Raw genomic sequence first — 21,224 nt, 5'->3', positions numbered from 1 at the left:
ACAAAAAAAAAAAAAAAAAAAAAAAAAAAAAAAAATATATATATATATATATATATATAGCCTACTGGCATGCGGATGATCACAGACAAATTGTGAATCTCCTCAGACTCCAAAGAACGTGGCAGAGCGGTGAGAGAGCTGAACAACTTGAGAATACTTTATAGTCGAGGTAGCTGGCAAAAGGCAACCAAACAAAGTCCTTTTAATGGGAGGGGGGGGGAGTCTTCTTGGGTCACCCGGCTTTAACAGAAGGGGTTTCTGGGGGGGGTGGCAGGTCTACCTCCACACGGGACAGTTTATACCTCGAGTCTGAAGCAGCTTGAGTCACCCCTAGATATTCATATATGTTTTTTTTTTTTTAAAGAAGAACCACAACATGTTCAAAAAAAAGCATCTTCTCAATGTACCTTCATAAATAAAATGAAAAAACAAAACAAACCCAGCCTGCTTTCACAGTGATGACTAGGATGTTAATAAAATACTGAAAGGAGATTATAAAGTGAATTCCAAATGCGACTTTTTTTTTTTGATACAAAGCGAAAGCAGCGGTTTTTTTGTTTTTTTTTAACGCAATGACCATCAGCAAAAGTGGTCGCAACTGGCCTGAAAAGTTGGACGCCAGCATGGTGAGAACTGCACGAGCGCATTCAGCTACTGTCTCTTGTTTTCTCTTAAAAAAAAAAACACAAAGTAAAGCTATTGTGTACAGTACTTTACAACAACGATGGAGCCACTTGTTGTTACATAATGATTACACATGTGAAAGCGTGTTGGATAGCCATAATGCCGCTCTTTGAGTAAAGAAACTAAAAAAAAACAAAAAACTAAACCTCTGGTAGCCAACAGAGGGCAACCCTTCTTCTCTTGTTCGTGTGTCTTCCCTTTCAGATATTCCAGCATGCAGCCATTTAGCATCAAGTGCCGTGTTTCATATAAAAATAACTTAAAACGGGTGAACAATGAGGAGCAACAACCCCCCCCCCCCCCTCCTCCCCAGGAAGAAACTATTCAACTGTATACTGGAGATGGAAGGTCATGGATAGAGATAAACTGGGCCATCTGCACTTCTGGAGTCCAAACACACGCACGCACACGCACGCACGCACACACACACACACACACACACACACACACACACACACACACACACACACACACACACACACACACACATGTGATACACAGACACTGGCTTCTTTTGTATTGGACGACAAGATGTAATATACACATTCAAGAGGAAAGCTTTAGTACCAACAAACTCACCGAAATGGCGTTTCTTTTGTTAAAGAGTCGTGTTGAAGCGCTGTGTATGAGCCATGCGATACTTCACTCAGGAGTGCAGAGAGGACCCCGTTTGGTTTACAATGAGGGAAGATTATTCTGCAGGTCTAGTTTTATTTCTTTTATATATATATGTGTATATATATATATAAAATTTGGCACAACTATATAGATGATGGCAGTTTTTTTTTTTTTGCTTTTACAAGAGCCTGGCTTTCCCGTGTGTTGCAGCTTTATTTTCCACTTGTTATTTTTTTTATTTTCTTATTTTACCTGACAGCAGAGACAGATCACCGGGCGCCAGATGAGTACTTGGCCTTGGTGATGAGGTATAGCACAATGTCTTGGTGGCCACCGAAGGCGGCGATGTGTAAAGCGCTCCACCCTTCCCTGTTGGCCAGTCGAATGTCTGCGCCAAACTTCACCAGCAGTTTTACCAGCTCCAGGTTGCCGTCAATGACAGACTGGTGGAGGGCCGTCTGTCCCTCCGGCCCGAAGGAGTTGACGTTGAACTCGCAGTTCGTCATGTTCTGCAGCAACGAGTGCAGCTCCTTGGTGTTGCCCTTCTTCACCGCCTCCTGGAAAACCCGCTGCGGCGCGGAGCAAGTCGACACATCCGCCTGGCTCATGGTGGCAGCTCGCTGGAGGTTGGGGAACCAGTAATCCTGCCCGGGCTCTAAAGCTGATAATACTCGTCTTCTCCCTGTTGAGCGTCTCTGGTCTGGTGACAATGCCACAGTTACACTGGATTATAACCAGTTATTAAGGCACTTTTTATAAAGTACTAAAATAGAAAAAAAAGATCACTGTATATATCCCAAAAAGGACAAGAGAGGAAATAACACACTTGGTGTGCAAAAAATGTTAATATTTGTAGAGATCCTAAAATCCCTAAAACATAAAAAAGGATGCTCTCAAGCGATCCAGGGGTCTCTGGACGTAGTTCCTCCTCCGTAGCAGCAGCAGGTAGCCTGAAGCAGGGGATGGAGAAGAGAGACACCTCCGACTTCACTTGGGGGGGAAATTGGTAGAATGACCACTATCTCCACGGGACAGTCTCCGCAGGTTTTCCTTGAACGGTCCGACCCGAGTCCTGGTCAACACGGCCCGGCTATGTGTCGCTGCTCATGTGGCCAGGGTGTCTGGGAAATACAAAAAAAAGAGACAAGAGAAGTCCACATGAATCCCGATTCCTCACCAACTGACTGCGAGAGACCCCACATTCCGCCACATCCAAAAGGGTGAGCGAGACCTCCATGCGCACACGTTTACGCACGGTTACACGGCTTTGCCACTAAACATGTCTGGAAGTGTAATCCGCTGCACATTTGTGACTTACCTGTGACAGATGGACGAGTCCGTAGCGACGAAAACAATACAAATCCACCGTGTGGCCCCGGTCTGTGTCCTCCGCGCGGTCCGTGTGAGTCTCTGCCCTGCGCTGCGCTCTGGGAGAATATTTTACGCGTCCTTTATTTGCATGACAATACCATCCCAAAAGAATCAACTGTGGAGGAATGGGCGGAAACCCGGGGAGGTTATAGGCTGCCGGCTCGATTAGGAGGGGGCGGGATCAGTAGCCCTGTGAATCCGCGGGGAGGGAGGCGTGGTCTGCCGAGGAGGGAGCCAAACGTTGCTTCAGAAATATTAAACAAGCCGCCCGCAGCAATGGTGAGCTCCATATCCGATCTCCTGTAGCCGACCCCAGGAAGCGGACTGAAAGCCAGAGGCACGGAGCTGACAGAGCTGTAAACTGCTGAGAAAGCGGGGCACGTTGTAAAGGATCATCCACTGGATTTAACATCAACAGGAACTCCGAACAAAAAACGCCAATAAGCCTCTTCACATTGACAGCGATGTAAATGACTAGGGGGCGTCGGACAGGATTTCCATTCATGCAAAGAAAAAAGTCGAATGAAACAAAGTTACATGGCAACTTTGAATTTTATACGCAAAATCAATGTGGCTGTACACTGTTTAAATTTGACTTTCAGGTGAAAATTCAAGAAAAAGGAAATAAAAGTAATCAGCTGGTGGACTAAAGGTTGAACATATTATTAGTCAAATGGTTTATTAATGTCTATTTTTAAATAAAGGAGTATCTGGACTCGTTCCACGTTACATGGGGGCAGAAAAGGTGCTGATAATGAAATGCCAAGAGAGGGTGTGGTTTACATCTGTGCTGCTGTTTGTGGCCCAACTTTCTCTGTGGGCACTGCCAGTGAACGTCGCAGTGAATTTGTGCAATCATTTGTGAAATAAAAAAAAGGAGCACAATGCCGTGAACAGATGTGCCAGGGCCATTTCAAATCCAGAGATGCAGTTCAAAGTTGTATTCTCCAAATGGCTGAGGCTCGAGGGAGACATACATGTCGTTTCAACAGTGGCTGTCTGAAGTGTGAACTTATCTAAAACCTCAAAGTGATTACCTCCGAACCAAACGGCGAGGACAGTAAAGTACAACCCCCCTCCTCCAAAACGAGTCCATCTGAAAACACCTCGCGAGGAGGAGATTATAGGTGGCTGTTTGAATCATAAACTGCGGATATATTCCAGTTGTTTTAGACTGTGGGACTTCGAATAACAAAAGCCCCTCGCTACTTCCTTTTTGCAAGTGAAAAGAAGTGACGCTGTGTGCGGATTGACACGCCACTCAGCTCAGCCCCCCCATCACCGTGGGAACTGAGTGTGTGTGTGTGTGTGTGTGTGTGTGTGTGTGTGTGTGTGTGTGAGAGAGAGAGAGAGAGAGAGAGAAACAGGGTAAGAGGTGATGATAGATATTGATAGATACACAGGGTTTGACAGAAAGAATGCATGTGAAAGCGACAGCGCCGGATAGAGAAAGAGATAGAAATGCGTGGAAACCACACCAGGTATACACCCTCCATCTCAGCCTCCCTCGGGGCTGTCTGCTCCGTTTCGGCGGCCCACGATGCATCTCATCTGTGTGACACTTTATAAAACCGCTCTCCGCTCTGATGGTTCGGTAGCTTTCACACTGTCCTCGTTTTCCCACACTCTGAACTGTACATGTGGCGCGCGTCTGCAGCCATATCTGTCTATACGCGAGCGTGTCATTTGGGCGTCTGTGCGTCAGCGTGGGAGAGGCAGCGGCAGAGATCCCACATATGGAGGTCGCAATCTGCTTATTTAAGTCCAAAAACAAACAAACAAGATGTCAACTACTGGCTGACTGAAAACATGACTGACATTCTGTCAACACATTTGGAGTGCATTATCATGGTCATAGACGTTCGTTTTAGACTTTGACTGACAGGTGTCCATTAAAGTCACACGTGTTACCTAAAACTAGGTCAAGTAGTCAACCGCACTTCTACTGTACTATCAATGCAAGCTATAGTTCACACAACCACAGGTAATCCCATGACGGGATTTATGCTTCAAGTTATGGAGCTTGGTGCAGCACTTCAAAGTGTCCCAGTATAGAAAATAACAGATTTGCAGCAATTTAACTCTTAAAAAAATCAAATCTATTTTTTTAATAGAATGACAAAGTGATCATGTAAATCTAACTGGATTGCTTGGGTCCAATATTTTAAACAGGACACCCTGGGGTGCATTATCAAGGTATGACCACAAAAGCTAAGTTTGATCCACTTTTTTAAAGTTTGTATAGTTTCAGGATAGAGAGTGCTGTATAATGTACAAAGCTGTAAACCCTTCTCGGCAAGTCTGTGATTTTGGGCGATATAAATATTTGACCTTACTTGGGTTTAACATATGATAAGGCGAGTGAACTATTAGTGTAACAGTGTGTTGCTGTTGGCCTGAATCATGTTTAAACCCAGTATGGAATGTGAACAGACACCTGCCAGCCAATAAGAAACAAGTATTTCTGCTGGCCTGATTGAAATTCAGATATTTGACTTTGGGACTTAAATGATGGATAGCCAGAAGAGTGTGTGTGCAGGAGACTGTGATTCAGCTGTTTTCGAAACTTTTAGGTGCATCAGCGGGTGTTTTTTCCTCTGCAACAAGCCCGCAGCTGCACCAATACAAAGAGGCTGGCTCTGACTCACTCCTAGAAATATCTTGAATATAAGTCAACCCTTGTAAGATAGGATACAGATGTGTGTTCCTCGCTGCAGTCTTTATATGACACAGCATTAACCTGCGTGGCCATACTGGAGTCCAAAACACACATATATATGTGAGTGTATGTGTTTTCTGAGGGTTACTGAATGGTGCGGAACATCTTCTGGAAAATCAGGAACATCTGTCCGCTCTCAAAGCTTTTGGCTGCAGTGCGTCTGGACACTTGGAAAACATTTGCACAGACCGCAGGAGCCAAAAGTTTCTCTGATTGGATGAGTTTCTCCCCAAAAACTCTGTGGCATTTGATCTTCTCTCTGCCCTCCCCACCACTTCGCTCCCCAGGTCTTTATTGGTAATGTGTGTCTGGGAAGCAGCCAAAACCAGATGCAATCATGCGGCTCTTGTGAAGATACTTCTAGTAGTGATTAAATACTTCAAACAATTATTTTGCAATGTCATATTTTCTCTTTGACATGCCCAATTAAGCAAAACAATTTAGTTAAAATGACCAACGACGCATTATATGCGTGCGTAAAAGCGCAAACCAGTGAGAATTTGCAATAAACGATCTCCAAAAATATTATGGACAACCTTTAGCGAGCACAGTCCGGTTTTGTGTAGTCAGTCCGAGGGGTCGCCTCGGCACGGAGGCTGTGCTGGGGGGGCCAACTCTCCACACACTGGTCACACAAAGATAAAACAAGTAATAACGTTACTCTGCTTCTATTTATGCAGCCATATCTCAGTTCCTGTGTGTCGATAAACAAGACGCATTTCAGCGACACACGAGAGAACCCAGAGCCGTGCAGTGTTGGTGTGGCTGTCTTGTAAACGGACAGATCGGGGACAGAGAAGCCGGGAGGAGCCTCACGTCCCGTCCGGGGATGTGGTGCGCACGCACGTCGCCGAGAGTCCAGATCGGGAAACTTACACACTGGGATACACGAAAGAAACCTCGTCATATATTTAAAAAAAGCCGATTTTTTAATATATGATAAAGCTTCTTTGGCAATATTGTTATTTTACATTTTCAGAGAGATATGGAGAGAGGGAAAGAGAGAGAGACGTTTCACCGGGAGGGAGGGTCTTCTGAATCCAATTCATTCCGGGCACCACGTGTCCTCAGAGCGTGGGAAAGAGGCGAGCTTTTCTTCCCAGCAAAGAAAGAGCAAGGATCAAATAACACGGTGCTGCAGCAGAAAGCTCGCGCTCTGCGCAGAGGCAGGGGCTGCGACCACCCGGACAAGGACAGGAGAAGACACACAGAGAGCGGCTTATTTGGGAGCCAGGGTGTCGACTTCACCCGTAGCAATAACGATACTTCAGGGTAGATTAATGTTACTGTGGTTATTATAGTCTGCTGAAGAAAAAAGGGCAATATGCCAAGACGTTTCTACTCCTGGATTTTGGAAGTGCAATCGTGTATAGTCCTAAAATAATATCATCAGGCTTGTGGTTCAACGGTCATTTTGCTGATAGAGATTTATTTTCCTCTAGTGTAACGTCCAACTGATAAGAATCAGGCGTCTCCCTACAGATGGATCTCAACGGCCTTCTCCTGCTGGCAAAATCACTCATGTTTATCAACATTTTTACACACCTGACAGGAGGTTGAGATCAATTAATATACAGTCAGAAATCAGTATAAATGCATGAATAAAGAAGTTAAGGATAAATGAATCGCCGTATTAAATGGAAATGAATATTTTCGATAACAAAAGTGAGTGTCGTCAAAGTAAAGTGTGTCCAAGGCACTTCTTTGTATTTGGGGCTAGGAAGTGATACCATCAACCTTATACATGACTATATAGGGTATATATTGGGGGAAAAAACTATTATCACAAACCTTCAAAATTCACAACAGGATTATCCTAAATATCCTAAAGTCAAACATTTACAGTGTATCATTACAGGATGCTGCGCAGTAAGTCATGTCTGAGACGGACCGTAATCCACATGATCTCCTCCGTCCAACGCGGGTTCTTGTTAATGAGAAGCAGGTTCAGATCAATGGACAGCGAACTTCACATATTAAGCCACGGAGACCCAATTTGGTTCACATTATTCGTCAGAAGTGACCGTACTCATGAAGTCCTCAGCGATAACGGCATTATTAACGTTACTTACTGCAACAAAAAAAGCCCCAAAACCTTCATTTTGTAACACACCCAAGGTTATGCAGTTTGGTAAATGGTGTTCCATTACTCACATGTGGAGGTCCTGACCTGCTCTTCACACGTGTGATGTAGAAAATTGTCCACTTCTTCCAAAAATCATTTAGTTAGATAACACCTCATTCCAAAGTCACTCCTATTTCCACAACTTGCTTTGATTAAGATTTGGCAGCAGCCGAGTGAGTTCCCTGTAAAGCGACAGCTTGGGAAGTTAGTGATCCAAGAATTTCAGCTTTAACACATTAAAGACTTTACATCTGTGAACTCCATCTAGTTCTTCATGGTAATCAGGTTATCGTGTGCACGCTCTGGAGGAAAGCTTTCACTTTAAACGTTGTGAGGAAATGTTAATCATTGTCCGGGGTCACTGAATCACCCTGAGGTTCAACTCTCTTCACTTCCTTCTGTGATTCAAACACACTGAAAACACATTTACCTCAGTGAGTCACAGTATGACCCCGTCTTTGGAAGTCACTGTGGCTTTTTTTTGGATGCAAGTTACGTGATCAATTAAATAAAGTGAAAACATGGCTGTGGTCTCTGACGATTTCACGAGTGTAAACAGATCAGCCTTCCAATGGAATCTCAACAAAATGCCTGCTATGCACAAAACACCAAACATATTTAATTGCACAACTTTTCACACATTAGATCTGTTCAAACTCGTCTGGGGAATCTAATGTTCAGCAACAACACAAATCCAATGTGGGGTGCAGAGGAGAGGAGAGTTGGAAAGAAGAAGGTATGAGAAAATGTGAAGGGATTCAGGCGGTGTGTGTGTGTGTGTGTGTGTGTGCGCGTTGGGCTACTCTGTGACCCGTCTGCTCTTCAGCCTCGGGGCACAACCCCCCCCACACTGTTAGTGTTACACCTGACAGACATCAGAGAAGCTTAGATGATCCGTTGATGATCATGCTGTCCGCTCTTAATCCTTCACCATCTGTCCTGTGAACGTTCCAAACACGTCATAAATTAACTCTACGCAGACAGAAACAACCGTGACTTCTCAGATTAAAAACATGAAATTAAAAGCACTTTATTCACGCATATTGAGCTTCCAGCTAAATAATTAAAAATGATACAGATTTAATCACAAAGAATGGAAATATACAGCACCACCGACTGCTAAAAAAAGGCCACAGAACTTAGCCCCGTCATTTAACCGCTTAACTCTGAAATCAAAACAATAAAATATCGGAAACAAATAAAATAGCAACAAACTTTATAGTTTGATTGATAAGGAATAATTAAAATGGTCTCAATATACAATTTTAAACCATAAATCACCATAAATGTGGTAGAACAGTAAATACAATCAACAACAAAAATGACCGAGTCACAACTGGATCACAGCTGACCGGTCTTTGGTTCGCTGAGCTTTGAACTTATGAACGTAAAAGGTTTTAAAACTGTTGAGACGAGATGTGTCGGATTTTTTTTTTTTGGTATGACAAATTTTAAAACCAGATGGTGAACAGGAAATTCAATTATTTCAAAGGACTTGAAGTTTGGGTCTCACTTGTGATGTCAGGTGAATTCTTAATGCCTCTTTTATTTTTACACTTTTAGCCAATTAGAAAAGGGAAAAAACTAATAATCTAATTGGATTTCATGACAACTCCAGTTCTAAATGTGTAAATTATTACTACGGATGTACTTGAGGGTCAGGTAAAGTGCAGTAGCTATACAAATGTCAATTCTGCGGTGCAGCCGCAGCCGATTCAGGGTCCTTGTCTGTTATGTGTAAGACATCCTGAAACATGGAGAGGACGCGGCCAAAGTGAGAGCCTTCCCAGAACACCTTGCCACATCTGGTGCAGACATAGAAGAGCGGTATCCTCGGCAGGAGGGCAGGGGGCACGGCGTGGAGCTGGACGGGTGCCCCCCCGGGAAAGGTCAGGGTGTCGGGGTCCAGCTCTGAGAGGGGGGCCCACTGACACTGAACATACCTGGGGATTTCAGGGGTCACACTTGGGGTCAGAATGTCTCCAAGCGTCTCCTCTTCCTGTTGTTGTGTGTGGTCAATGACGTCCTGGCCCTGCAGAAATCCTGCAAACAAAATACAGACATTTAATGAGTTAACTTCAAAACTACGTTAAACAGAAGCGAAGAAGTAAAGATAGATACATCCTGGCACAAGGAATCCGCTGATGCTCCACTGACCTTTCTGCTTAAGCATCCTGGCCATGTCCTTTCTGGGCACCGCCGCGTACTGATCACTGTTACACGCCTGCACAAACGCATAAAAACAGTCATTAGCAGCAGGGCTGAAAGAAGCGTTTTCAAGAGCTTCCACTCATCAAAAGTGTCTTGAAGAGGAAAAACATGACGAAGAGGAAAAAGAGGAAATACGTTCCACATACTGCAGGAAAACATTGAGGTAAAAATGATCTCACAGTGGATGAAGAGTGGACGTTGAACACAAGTAACTGTTTACCTGCATTCAACCACAGCCTGCTCGAACGTGATTGGTGGTTAATACTACCCGGACTACATACGGAAACCAGAACGCTTCCAATACCAAAATCCTGTCCCGTTGCCTACAGATCCTGTATATGAATGCAGCATTGAGTGTGAAACTGTAGGTTAACTTTAGTAATGCTGTGGTGACAACAGTCACCAGAGTTCACCTGTCAAAAGTCGAAAGGTGTCGCACCTTTGTTAAAACCAGGAGTAGCTCAGGATCTTAAGAGCACGCAAACGTGTGTCGTTGACCCATTCACACAGACACTTTCCTCAGTGGCTGCTTTGGTGTGAAAGGGGCTAAGTGGTACAGAAAGATCAGATCAGAGTGTGTCTGTGTGTGTGTGTGTGTGTGTGTGTGTGTGTGTGTGTGTGTGTGGACAGCGTTTACGCCTCAGTAACGTTCACATGTCCATGCTGTCCTGGCTCTCCATGGTAAAAGGTCTCCCTGGTGGGACATTAGTGACCTCTTGTTTGCCGGCCCCCTAACGCGCACACACACACACACACACTGGTCTGTAAGCCATCCTGACAGCATGTCGGTGCTAAAAGCCTTGTCAACACACCTGAGCTCCACCCAGCAAACAGCATTCCACTTAGAGGTGGGCTGTAAATCAAACCACGCTTGCAGAGACCTCAGAGCAAGATCCCTGACCGGCTCACTTAAAGACACTTCTCTCTCTCTCTCTTTCTTTCTTTATCCGGGAAAACTGAAACGAAGACTGCATATCGGGCGCTTACACCCACCGAACGCAACAGTATGTCCTTCCTCTGTGTGCACATGCAGAGAGGGGTGTTTGTGTCTGTGGTAACTGAGGTCGGGACAGGAGAGAGCGGCTAGACAGTGGAGGTGTGGGAAAAGCAGAGGTGTCATCTCCTGTCGTCTGTGGGAATGAAGTTCATCTCTCTGTCAGTGCACTCTGTATTTTCCTCCTTGTATTCCCCACACGCACACACACGCGCACACACACACACACACACAATTCGCACAGGCTACACTGCAGTGCGCATAGACCGCATGCATATACTCGTATGCGGCGCATACACATGGCTCACACGTAGAAGTGTGGCGACAGCCAGGAAAACAGACCCAGCTATTTGCTTAGCTCAAAGTTTCCCAGAGCAGAGCAAGCCAGAACCTGCTCTGAACTCTCAAGGCTAAGCTGCGGACAGGCAGGCACACACGCACACAGAGTATCGCACACACGCAACCTGGACGGAAGCAACTCCATCGACAATTAATCAAAACACGGCGCGCGTTTAAAAAAATGTAAAGATTTTTTTTTTTTTTAACAAAGTGAAATCGTGCAACGTTATAAAATACATAATGACAAACATCGCAGTGATATTAACACACATTATAGTGATATAAAAGATATGCATTCATGGAAATGGATGTGACACAACGAGCCTGCACGGTGATGAGGTTTAAGGGTGTCTTATATTTTAATAAATAGCTCTGCGCCTTCATTTAAGATCTGAAAACCACGTTGAACCAGGTGATTTCTGGGATATTTCTCCGTTTCTGGCTTGCTGAAGGATGTGACTTTTCCACAGCACTACATAACTCCTGGAGCTGTCAGTCACGCAGTTGCCGCAAGGAGCTGAAGAAGAACAAATGTATGACGGCGCCTCCTCTGCAGCCCCCGCATGTCACAGAAAGCATTCGACTGACAAGTGATGTGAAAACCAATCGTAGTTTGGAGTGTTTGCACAGGCAAACGATCATGTGTGTGATCAACATGTGGCTTCAGTCAGCAGTCTGGACTTTAAAAAATTTTTTTTTCCAGAACTGATGCTCCAAGATTTGTTTTTTATGTTGTGGCCTTAAGATCAAAAGGCCACCAAAAACAGTTTATCTTATTCTTTTTGTTATCATACTCGATATAATTTTAGGCAGTTGCTACATTGCTGCATTTTCGGAGTCTTTTGTTTGGTCTGTTTTTCAGGGAACCTCCTGCATTCTCACACTCCGTGTGGCCGCGCCAGGGAAAGAATGCTCCTTGCCGTGACAACAAAAGGCTATCTAAAGTGTGATACCGTGTTTCAAAGGATGGGAGGTGGTGGAGGAAAAAAAAAAAAAAAAAGGAGAAAAAAGGGAGGATAGAGGGGAGGAGGTAGGAAAGAGAGGGAGGGGGAAAGAAGGGGGGGGGGGTGGTGGTAGATTTTTCCCTAACGTTCTCTCACACACACACACACACGCACACACACTGCCTCTGTAGGCAGCTCCCATGGGAAAATCCTCGACCAATCTCAAAAGGCGGTGCTTTTCGGGCCGATGTAGGTCACATGGTCCGAGCAGCCAATTGGGCACAAGTGATTTGATTCAAATTGTGGCAAGTCAGGTAAGGGGCAGCGTGGGAACCGGAGAGAAGGGGAGGAAAGAACTGCACCGTCATTTACCTTTGAAAATGTTGTCTTTTCAGTCATTTAATTCCACCGTTCAAGGCTTGCTGTGGTCCAAGAAATATACACAATACGTGAGAAAATGACATATTTTTCTAGAAACTTCAGTTTACACCAGAGATCCATTGTTTGCTCCCATTCATCGCATGGTGTTGGACATTCTGCCATATTTGGTTCCCCGTCATTCCGTCATAACATATTGTTGCCACTGTGAAATGATGTAGGTCCTCTGTAAGCGGGATGGCACGCTGAGCTGGAAAAAGCAGCCTCATACTCCTGTAAAATGATGAGTCAGGAGAAGCTAACTGGCTTTCTTTCCTCTGCTTTTTCCCCACACAGTCCCGAGGTCATGCTAGGTGACTTTGGATACCCTTCAACAGCAATTGACAATCTCACACATGGATTTTTACTCACGTAGATTTAAACTGTGGAAAGGTGACCTGTTTTCATTTTCTTTGGCCGGGCAGACGGACAGGGAAAAAAAAAAAAAAAAAGAGCAGAAAGAGTGGAAACATCTTGCTTCATTTAACACTCTTCCACTGAAAACGCTGACATCGCGTCAGTGTCAATCATTAAATCAAGAATAAAGCCTGAATACCAGTCTGCAATCTGCAAGGTAATACTGGTGACCAAAGAGGTGAGAGCGAGTCATGAAATGATAAGATGAGGGTGCATGGGTAAAGAATTTAGTGAATTCAGATGAGCTATATGAATTAACACACATTATATCACCAAGAAAGAAGCGAGGTTAAGTAGTTTGGTTCACCCTGCATATACTGTCTCGAGGAGGGAAATACTGCAGTGACCTACTAAACACATGTACTTTCCCACAGTGTCCTGAGGGTATCTGGCCAGTGTCTCAGCCCTGACAGTCTGAGGTAATTACCTGCTCTGTTAACTAACCATTACCAGCTGAGAGCAACCTGAACTTGGACCACAGCAGAGCCTGTCTGGGCTTGACATCACATACACACACACCCCTTCCTCTGACTCACTTCACAAACATATACACTCACACTTACTTCGCAGGCATGCAGAAGATGTAAAAGCTCACATTGAACTCTCTCACACTCACACACATACACACACTTCCCCTGACTCCCGTTGCACCCACTCATCTCACCTGCAACTCGCATTATGTCCTCTCAGATTTTCCCAGGGTTGCGTCCATTTGTCTTCCATAAAATATGACACTTTATTTTGTGTGTAAAGGCCTCGTATGTAAACAATATGTACATTGGTATGCATAAGGACGACATTAAAAATCCAGTGAACTTCGAGTCACCCGAGACAGATGTGTTATGGTTTCTATGTCACGTTGCTTTATTATTTCAACACTACCTAATTGACCCTTGCGCTCTACTCTTATTTTTCTCGGAGGGTTGAAGGGGTGCGAGCCCGTCCGCCGAGTGCGCCAACATCCATTTCTTATTGGCAACAATGACCATGAATAGATTCCCTGATTTTTCTTTATGAACAATCATGTTTAGAGTTTAAATCCATTTCTTTTATCTTCTCAATAAAATCATACATGTCCTAAATGTATGAAATGCAGCATCTACTATACAGTAAGACTGTCATCACTGAAGTGGTTGTATTATGTCTTTTTTTTAATTTAAAGACAATTACATGGTTGAGTTAATTATAAGACAAATCTCTTTAGTTTGTATCTATTTTACTGCAAAAAGGGTGAATTTAATAGGTTATTGTAGTGACAACATTCAGGTCATGGTAGGTAAAATTACACGTGAAATGTATTATATAACGCAATCTATATACAACACAAGATGAGGCACAGCATTCATTTCTCTGCCCTTCAGAACATGCTATGTCAGCCTGTTTAACTCTTGCTCAATCCCGTTTTGTCAATTTTTCTTTTCCACTTTCGCCCCATTTTCTCACCCTTCACTTGGCCCCAACAGTTTTGCCTTTTCTTTCACCCCACAGTTCCCTCTTCATTGGCGCTCACTAAAAGGGGGTAATGAAGAAGATAATGGTCTAGAGTCGAGCAGATAACAGTCTAGCCGTCACACAAATAGCACTAATGCTTTCCCTCGGCTTGGCACAGTCAGTTCATTCTGTTTTTCACCCACTCAACCTTCAACCTCGATCTCTATCTCTCTCTCTCTCTCTCCCCCAACCCCACCTATGTCTTCTCTCTCTCGCTCCGTGTCTTGCTCGCTCCATCCTCCCCCTTCCAGTGTTCCCTTCAATCTCCTTCTCTCGACTCGTCTCTCACCTCTAACCTCCTTCTTTCTCTCCATCTCCAAGTACTCTTTTTTTCTCTCTCTCTCTCTCTCTCTCTCTCTCTTCAGACGCCGGAGAGCTGGGGCCGGTCTAAGCCAAAAACCGCCGGGGGAGAAGGACGTAGTGAAAAGGTCCGTTCACAATGCTGCTCACCGGGCAGTGGGTTTTGAAGAGGGATAAAAAAACAGCTCATCTCAGAAACATAAAAAGATGGATTAAACAGCCAGCCAGCCTCTATTGATATGTTGCTTTTTTTGGATTATGAGTTGAAATTAAAACAGCCAGACTAAACATTCTGAGTTGGGGGGACAATGTGTCGGGAGGCACATGACATTCAACACTTGCCCTAACGTGCTCTTCAATTGTAGCGGTTAATTCCAATGTCAGAGTCAGACAAAGCAGACCAGCCGAAAGGTGAAATGATAAGTTCAAAAATTGAAATCAGAAAAATTGATGAGACAGAAAATTAATCTGTTTTGATTTAATGCATTACATGTTTTTCTTTTTCTTTTCAGAAAATAAACTGAATGTCTTTGGGTGTTAAACAATACAGTTCTTATGTCTTTTGAGTAAATACAAATTAATTGATTAATCAAGAAAGTTAACAGCAGCTATATTGATGATGACAATAACACACACTGAAACCTTCCACGGATCCCTGATCTCTTTCTAGATGTGTATACATCTCATTAATGTTTGAGCCAAAGACTCAAACTTTAGTAAATTAATTCAAAGTCACACCGACATTTGTAGCAACGCAAATGACTCAAAATCCATCCTCCTAGTAGGAATTCTCTCAACTGTTACTCCATCTGTCTAGACAACAATAGACGGTCTTTAAATAAACAACAACAACTACAACAACAACAACAACCAAATGGGTAAATGGATTGCCGCTAAAAATAATTTGGAAAGATGGCGTAAGAAGGTGTTGGTAGAAAAGATAGATAAGGGACAAACTGTATTATGTGTATTACGTTTTTAAATGCTGACAAATTCATTGTTGTTCACATTAACCTCACTAAGCATTCGAATTCCAGAAACAAATACTGTAGTAGATAGCTATGTAGGTAGCTTGTAATATGGACAGTAAACGCCACAATGGTGGTGCGTTAACTGAAAGAAACCACCAATGAGAAACACTTCAGCGCTCTCTGGTTTTAGCCTGAGAAGTCATAAATAATCCGTACATGTAGATTCATACATGAAACAAAACAGCGCTCTGCATTGTTCTCACAACCTACTGAACACCTGTGAGACTGAGAGAAAACCCCACAAACACTGGGCTCCTTCTCTGCCTGTTTTCCTTCAGCAGACCCAATTGTTGAGGAGACAGATGGTGGGTGTTGCGGTGCTGTCATATGTGCAATAAAGACAACTGCTTCTCTCAAAAGAGATAACGCGTCCACGCAACTGGTAACATTTGCCTCTTTTGAGGCAGACGTGCTGCTCCGAATGTCCCCCCATGTGCCTTCAGCGTACCCATTCAACCCCGTATTGTTACGACATCCGCAGCTTTCCTCGACATGCGCTGACACTTCTCAAACTGTCACTACACCCACACACACACACACCAAACTGAAATTCCACCCACCCAACCTGAATCCATTGACCTGAACTACATCTGCACACACACACACACAGCTCCGTCATGGGAGAGCCATCGGCAGATTCCTCTGCTCACCGTTTATCGCTGTAGGCAAATACTTCATCCTGCAACCCCCCCCCCCTCCTCTATCTCTTTTCCCTTTTTTTCTCTCATCTCTGCCTGATGTAAAGGCACGCTGGCATGCGGGGAATGTTATTGTAACGCAGAGTGATTCATCCACGATAAATATTGACAGTGGTGGCTGCCAATGCTGGTCTGTTCTCTCCTGAAGAGCTCGGAGGGGAATATTCTTGGCTTTTTGACAGACAAGGCGTCAGCGTTGGATTAACCCAGAGATCATTTTACACCTTCTAATTGGCTAATTCTGGAGGCATACACCGATGGCCAGATTCCCACAGGTGGGGGCTGGTTTATTTTCTTCATGTCTCTTATTCATAAAGCACCCGGGCAGGATCCCTATGAAACAAATATGGCCTCTCAGACTACGGGAGATAACTTTACCCTTTTCTGTGGGCAACAAGTTGCATCATCTTGTACACAGTGACAACACCCCGAGCAGGATGCAGCAACTTATAGTTTCTGTATCCGTCTGACTGCGTGGGCCTATGTGACATACATTTGGACTGTACACGCCAACAAGCATGTGAACCCATCTGTGTACACAGACAGCCCGTTTTAGGACTAGATCCACCAGCCATTATAAACTCTATCAGCCTTAGTACGGGGTAAACCAACTGTGGGGGTGTTTGACATATTTACAATATCAAGGAGGCCATTCACATGCAAAGCTGAAGACCATCCCAGGAGCTATGATGTCCCCTCCACATAAGACACACCTGCTATTCCAAAAGTCATCCTCAGGCTCATGTGATGACAACTGAGACAGCTCCATGAGAAGTGGTTGAGCGCTCCATAAGCTTGTAATAGACCCTTTAACTTACATTATTTACTTATACCCACTGAGCTTCCATGCTCTGATTTTTTAATTCAATAATCACGGTGATTACAACCTTAAACAATGTCCGTTAGTTCGACATTGCAAATATGTTTTTCTCCAATTTATTATATGCCATTAGTAGTTAGCTAATAGGAGTATTTGTTCCTAAAAAAACTAACTCGCAACATAAACCCACATTCAATTTGGATCAGTATTTCGGCTGACCAGCAAATGGGTTTAAGAAGAAAACATACATCTGTGCACACAAAAAAAAAAGCTGGTGTTTGTCTTATTTAAAAAAAAAAAAAAAAAGGAAGTAAGCCGAGTGATCATGTGATTTTACATGGGACCACAAATGACCAACTGGTCCACGAGACAATGGAGAGTAGATGCTGAGTAAGATAGGAACATCATTACGGCTTCAAACCGTTATCAAACCGCTGCTGAGCTTGCAGCCCGACACAGACAGACACATCCACTGTGTCAGAGTCAGAGTCATCATCTATACTATCAGGACAAACGCACACAACTCACAGCGGACGGGCCATGGGAGGGTGAGATAAAAGCACATAAAAGAGCAAAAGGGCTCGGGGGTTAAGTGGCAATAATGGTGCAGAATAAGACATCAGTGTGTGTGTGTGTTCAAACTCACATCAAAGAGTCTCTGGGAGCCTTGTTCATGTCAACAGGAGACACGGGAGAGGAACGCAGCATTAGAAACGCAGAGAGGTAGAGGGGGAGGTTAAAAGAAGAGGGGGTGTGGGGTAAAAAGGAAGCAGTACATGATAGTGAACAAAGGCTGCGGGGAAAGAGAGGACTGAGGTGGAGGAGGGTAAGGGAAGGTTAAAGAGAAGTGGGTCGGAGGTGAGAGGTTGGGGGTATTAGGGCAGAGGAGGGGAGGGGGACTCGCAGTGAAGGGCTTCACCTCCAGTGTGAATGCAATGAGGTAAAACCAAAAAGAAAGGACGATGGAGCGAGAGTTCCTGTGTCATACACCCTCTTTAATTCCACCCTTCCTTCCCTCCCTCCCTCCCTCCCTCCCACCGCTCCTCTGCCCCCTTTCCCTCCCTCCACCCCTGCTCCCTCTCTGCGACCGGTCCCAGCAAATTCCCTAGGGCCAGGGGCAGTCCCCTTTCAGTCTCCAGTGACACAGTAATTAGAAGTGTGGGAACTGAATCCGTCCCTCTTTCTGAGCCCCGCACTCCCACCCGCACCCCTCCCTTGCTCCCTCCTTTCGCTGGCCCTAACCCCCCCACCCCTTACCAGGTCCTGGCTCCTATACCCTTACCCTCCACTTCCTTTGACACCTCTCTTTTTGCACCCCACCTCAGCTCTCAATCTCAGGAAGTAGCATTTACCCTCAGAAAGAAAGTCTCACATCAGGTCAGAAAGACATGATGTTCACATCCAAGGCTGACGTTGTTGACCCCGTATCAAAGGCAGAGTATCTGCAAGTCTGTGTCATCCACATCTAATGTGACGGATGCCTTAAAATACATACATGTTTTTAATTGACAACTTTAGGGTTAATTGAAGATGAGAGTATCACCTAGCAGATTCAATTAAAATTGTGGACATAATGAGATCCCATTGGCTTAATCCCCCACGGGCCACCTGTGACGTCCATGGGAGCTACACATCACACACACTCTCAACCCCATACACTTCATTCACCCCCCCCGCCTTCCCTACAGCCACAGAGTCCCCCTATCTCTTCGAACAGAGCAACGCTGTCTCCCCCGCTCCCTGTCAAGCCCACCAACCCGCCCCCCCCCCCCTCCCCCAACCCCCCATTCGCTATCTCCGCGGCGATAACCATGGGAACAGCAGCACTGTGGGAACGGGCCACCAGTTGACCAAAAATAGACAGCAGGAAAATGGAGGGAAAGAAAGAAAGAAAGGGCTCGCTGCGTCCAAGGAGGCCTGTGTGTGTGTGTGTGTGTGTAGGAGGTCCATGGGATCAGACAGACAGACAGGTACTCAGGCACTCCAGTCACCTCTGGTTTCCATCTGCAACAAAGGGGGACGCTGGGTGGCTTGAGTTGCAACATTAATTGATCAATGGGAATGCCGATTTGATTTTGAGTTGGTGGGACATACCGAGAGCTGTCCTTCTCTCACTCACACACACACACACACTTTTAACGGCCCTACAGTTATTGCATAGCAGCGTCCCACGCAAAAAAAGGCTACACCCTGAACCACAAACACTCACACCCTTAACAACACACTAATATTACACCATCACACACCCAGTAACACCCGCAACCAACCACGCACCTCTAAGAGCACACGGGCAAACAAAAGCGTTCAGTCTAAAAGTTTACACAAGTGAGGGATGAGATGACTGGAGTGATTGGCATTAGAACATCAAACATATTATGAAATAGAAACCTATAACCAATACCTGGGGAGGTTTGTACACTTTCATATTCACTATTTGCCTTTTTTAAAAAAAAAAAAAAAATCATAGTCACTCCTCATGTTCATCATCATCTTTGAAATTGGTCCAGCCTTCATTTATTTTCATTATAGGCATATGGCAACTTTGTTTTTTGAATTAAGGTTAGTATTAATATCATTTGATTATTTGTATTTGGATACTATAGAATTTTTCATTTTGAATGCACCATAGCCTTACTGGGCCCTTTGTCATATGGAAGGATATCAGAGATGTGAGTTCCACCAATGATTACATCACAGCTTGAATAAACACTTAACGGGATTAAAACAATAATAAATGACCATGGCTGACGGATATATCAAACCTTATTTGATTGGCATGTTTGTATTGATGCACATGAATACATGCAAACATACTTCTCAGACTTCATGGCATTAGTTAAAGCGCTGGGCTGCAGATCCTGTGAGAAACATTAGACGATGGTTTTCCTTGGCCTGGAAGAGGAGGAAGTGGGGAAAAGACGCACGCTGCGCATCATCATCTTTTATTTTTTTTGTACCTACTGTGGGTCTAATTTTCCATCCCATTTATATCCTGCGTGTCTCTCAGTAGCTCGCTTTGCCCAGGAGACACTTATGTAAAAGGGAAGGAGGATGAGGGGGAGTAACATAAATAATATTCATCAATAACATGAGGAAACAGTGAAAGGCCCATAACTCATCTTTCTTTTTCAATAACTATTTTTTTAATTAACCGACTTATTAACTACATTGGCACAATGATTGATACTAGGCCTAAAATTACAGATAAATCAGGTATTTTATTCAAGTATTTTTAGCTGCAACACGTCAGTTGTAAATGCAGATGTTTCCAGGATTTGAAGGCATTCTGAGCCGAGTCCAGACCTCTGTCTCCCCGGGCACTTCTTTTTATATACCAGCTCTATTTGTATGCTTGTTTAAGCACTGTGGCATCCCTTTTACATTAGTACAAGAAAATGCCATTGTGAATCAATTTGTTGTATCTATCTATACTCGGTCTGTTGTTTTCATCATATTTATCTCTTCTCTCCTCTGATTTCTATCCACACTGCCTTTTCCCAGGTCAAGCAGCCTGACCTCTCCAGCCGTCTACCTCTTTGCTCCCTGGGGTGGGGGGTCCCGCCTCTGACCATTCCCACCGTGCAAGGACTTTTCCTTTAATCTGACTCTGTGAGTAACAGAGGAGAAAAGAGAACAAAACACAGAATATGTGTGTGTGTGTGTGTGTGTGTGCCTGCAGCTCCCAAAGCAAACAGACTTCTAACCTCCTGATAGCATCACATCACGCAAACTGCAGGCTTTGGGAAGAACCACGGCAAGACTTTAGTTTAAAAGTTGTAAAGCCAGAGCCGGCCTCACATTCCCGAGACCTACACGTGCACGTACGAGCGGCACGACTAGACTGCGAACGCAAGAGTCAGACATTTAAAGAATGTTCACAGAATGTACGGACCTACACCCAGAACGTAAACTGTGAAAACAGAGTCACAGTGATGATGTACGCCGTTCCACACATCAGAGACAAGAGAAAAAAAACAGCAACATATCCCAGGAGCATCCACACACACACACACACACACACACACACACACACACACACACACAC

At 44.4% G+C, this 21,224-nt stretch overlaps 2 protein-coding genes across 2 annotated transcripts in view; both read right to left on the bottom strand.

The window, feature by feature from the left end:
• Window positions 1-20: 20 nt before the first annotated feature.
• On the bottom strand, window positions 21-2,793 carry nrarpa (NOTCH regulated ankyrin repeat protein a). Its single transcript, XM_031855516.1, has 2 exons — window positions 2,621-2,793; window positions 21-2,423 (listed from the first exon to the last, which is right to left on the bottom strand). Exon 2 carries the CDS (start codon window positions 1,908-1,910, stop codon window positions 1,572-1,574), a length of 339 nt encoding a protein of 112 aa, XP_031711376.1. The 5' UTR covers window positions 1,911-2,423; window positions 2,621-2,793; the 3' UTR covers window positions 21-1,571.
• A 1,487-nt stretch (window positions 2,794-4,280) lies between these two features.
• The window catches only part of exd3 (exonuclease 3'-5' domain containing 3), a 40,169-nt gene continuing 23,225 nt past the window's right edge, over window positions 4,281-21,224 (bottom strand). The window contains exons 20-21 of the mRNA XM_031855515.1: window positions 9,675-9,741; window positions 4,281-9,560 (exon numbers count right to left, since the gene is read on the bottom strand). Of these exons, the coding sequence (XP_031711375.1) occupies window positions 9,205-9,560; window positions 9,675-9,741 (423 nt within the window). The 3' untranslated portion in view covers window positions 4,281-9,204. The remainder of the gene's footprint in view (window positions 9,561-9,674; window positions 9,742-21,224) is intronic.

Source organism: Anarrhichthys ocellatus, unplaced genomic scaffold (genome assembly GCF_004355925.1).
Source record: "Anarrhichthys ocellatus isolate YVR2014 unplaced genomic scaffold, GSC_Weel_1.0 scaffold16, whole genome shotgun sequence".
Lineage (NCBI taxonomy): Eukaryota > Metazoa > Chordata > Actinopteri > Perciformes > Anarhichadidae > Anarrhichthys > Anarrhichthys ocellatus.
Note: the sequence above shows the minus strand (reverse complement) of the source record. Positions and strands in the feature narration are given on the sequence as shown.

Excerpts from the sequence above, each read along its gene's own strand:
- nrarpa (XM_031855516.1), bottom strand. The coding sequence starts at position 1,910 with ATGAGCCAGGCGGATGTGTCGACTTGCTCCGCGCCGCAGCGGGTTTTC.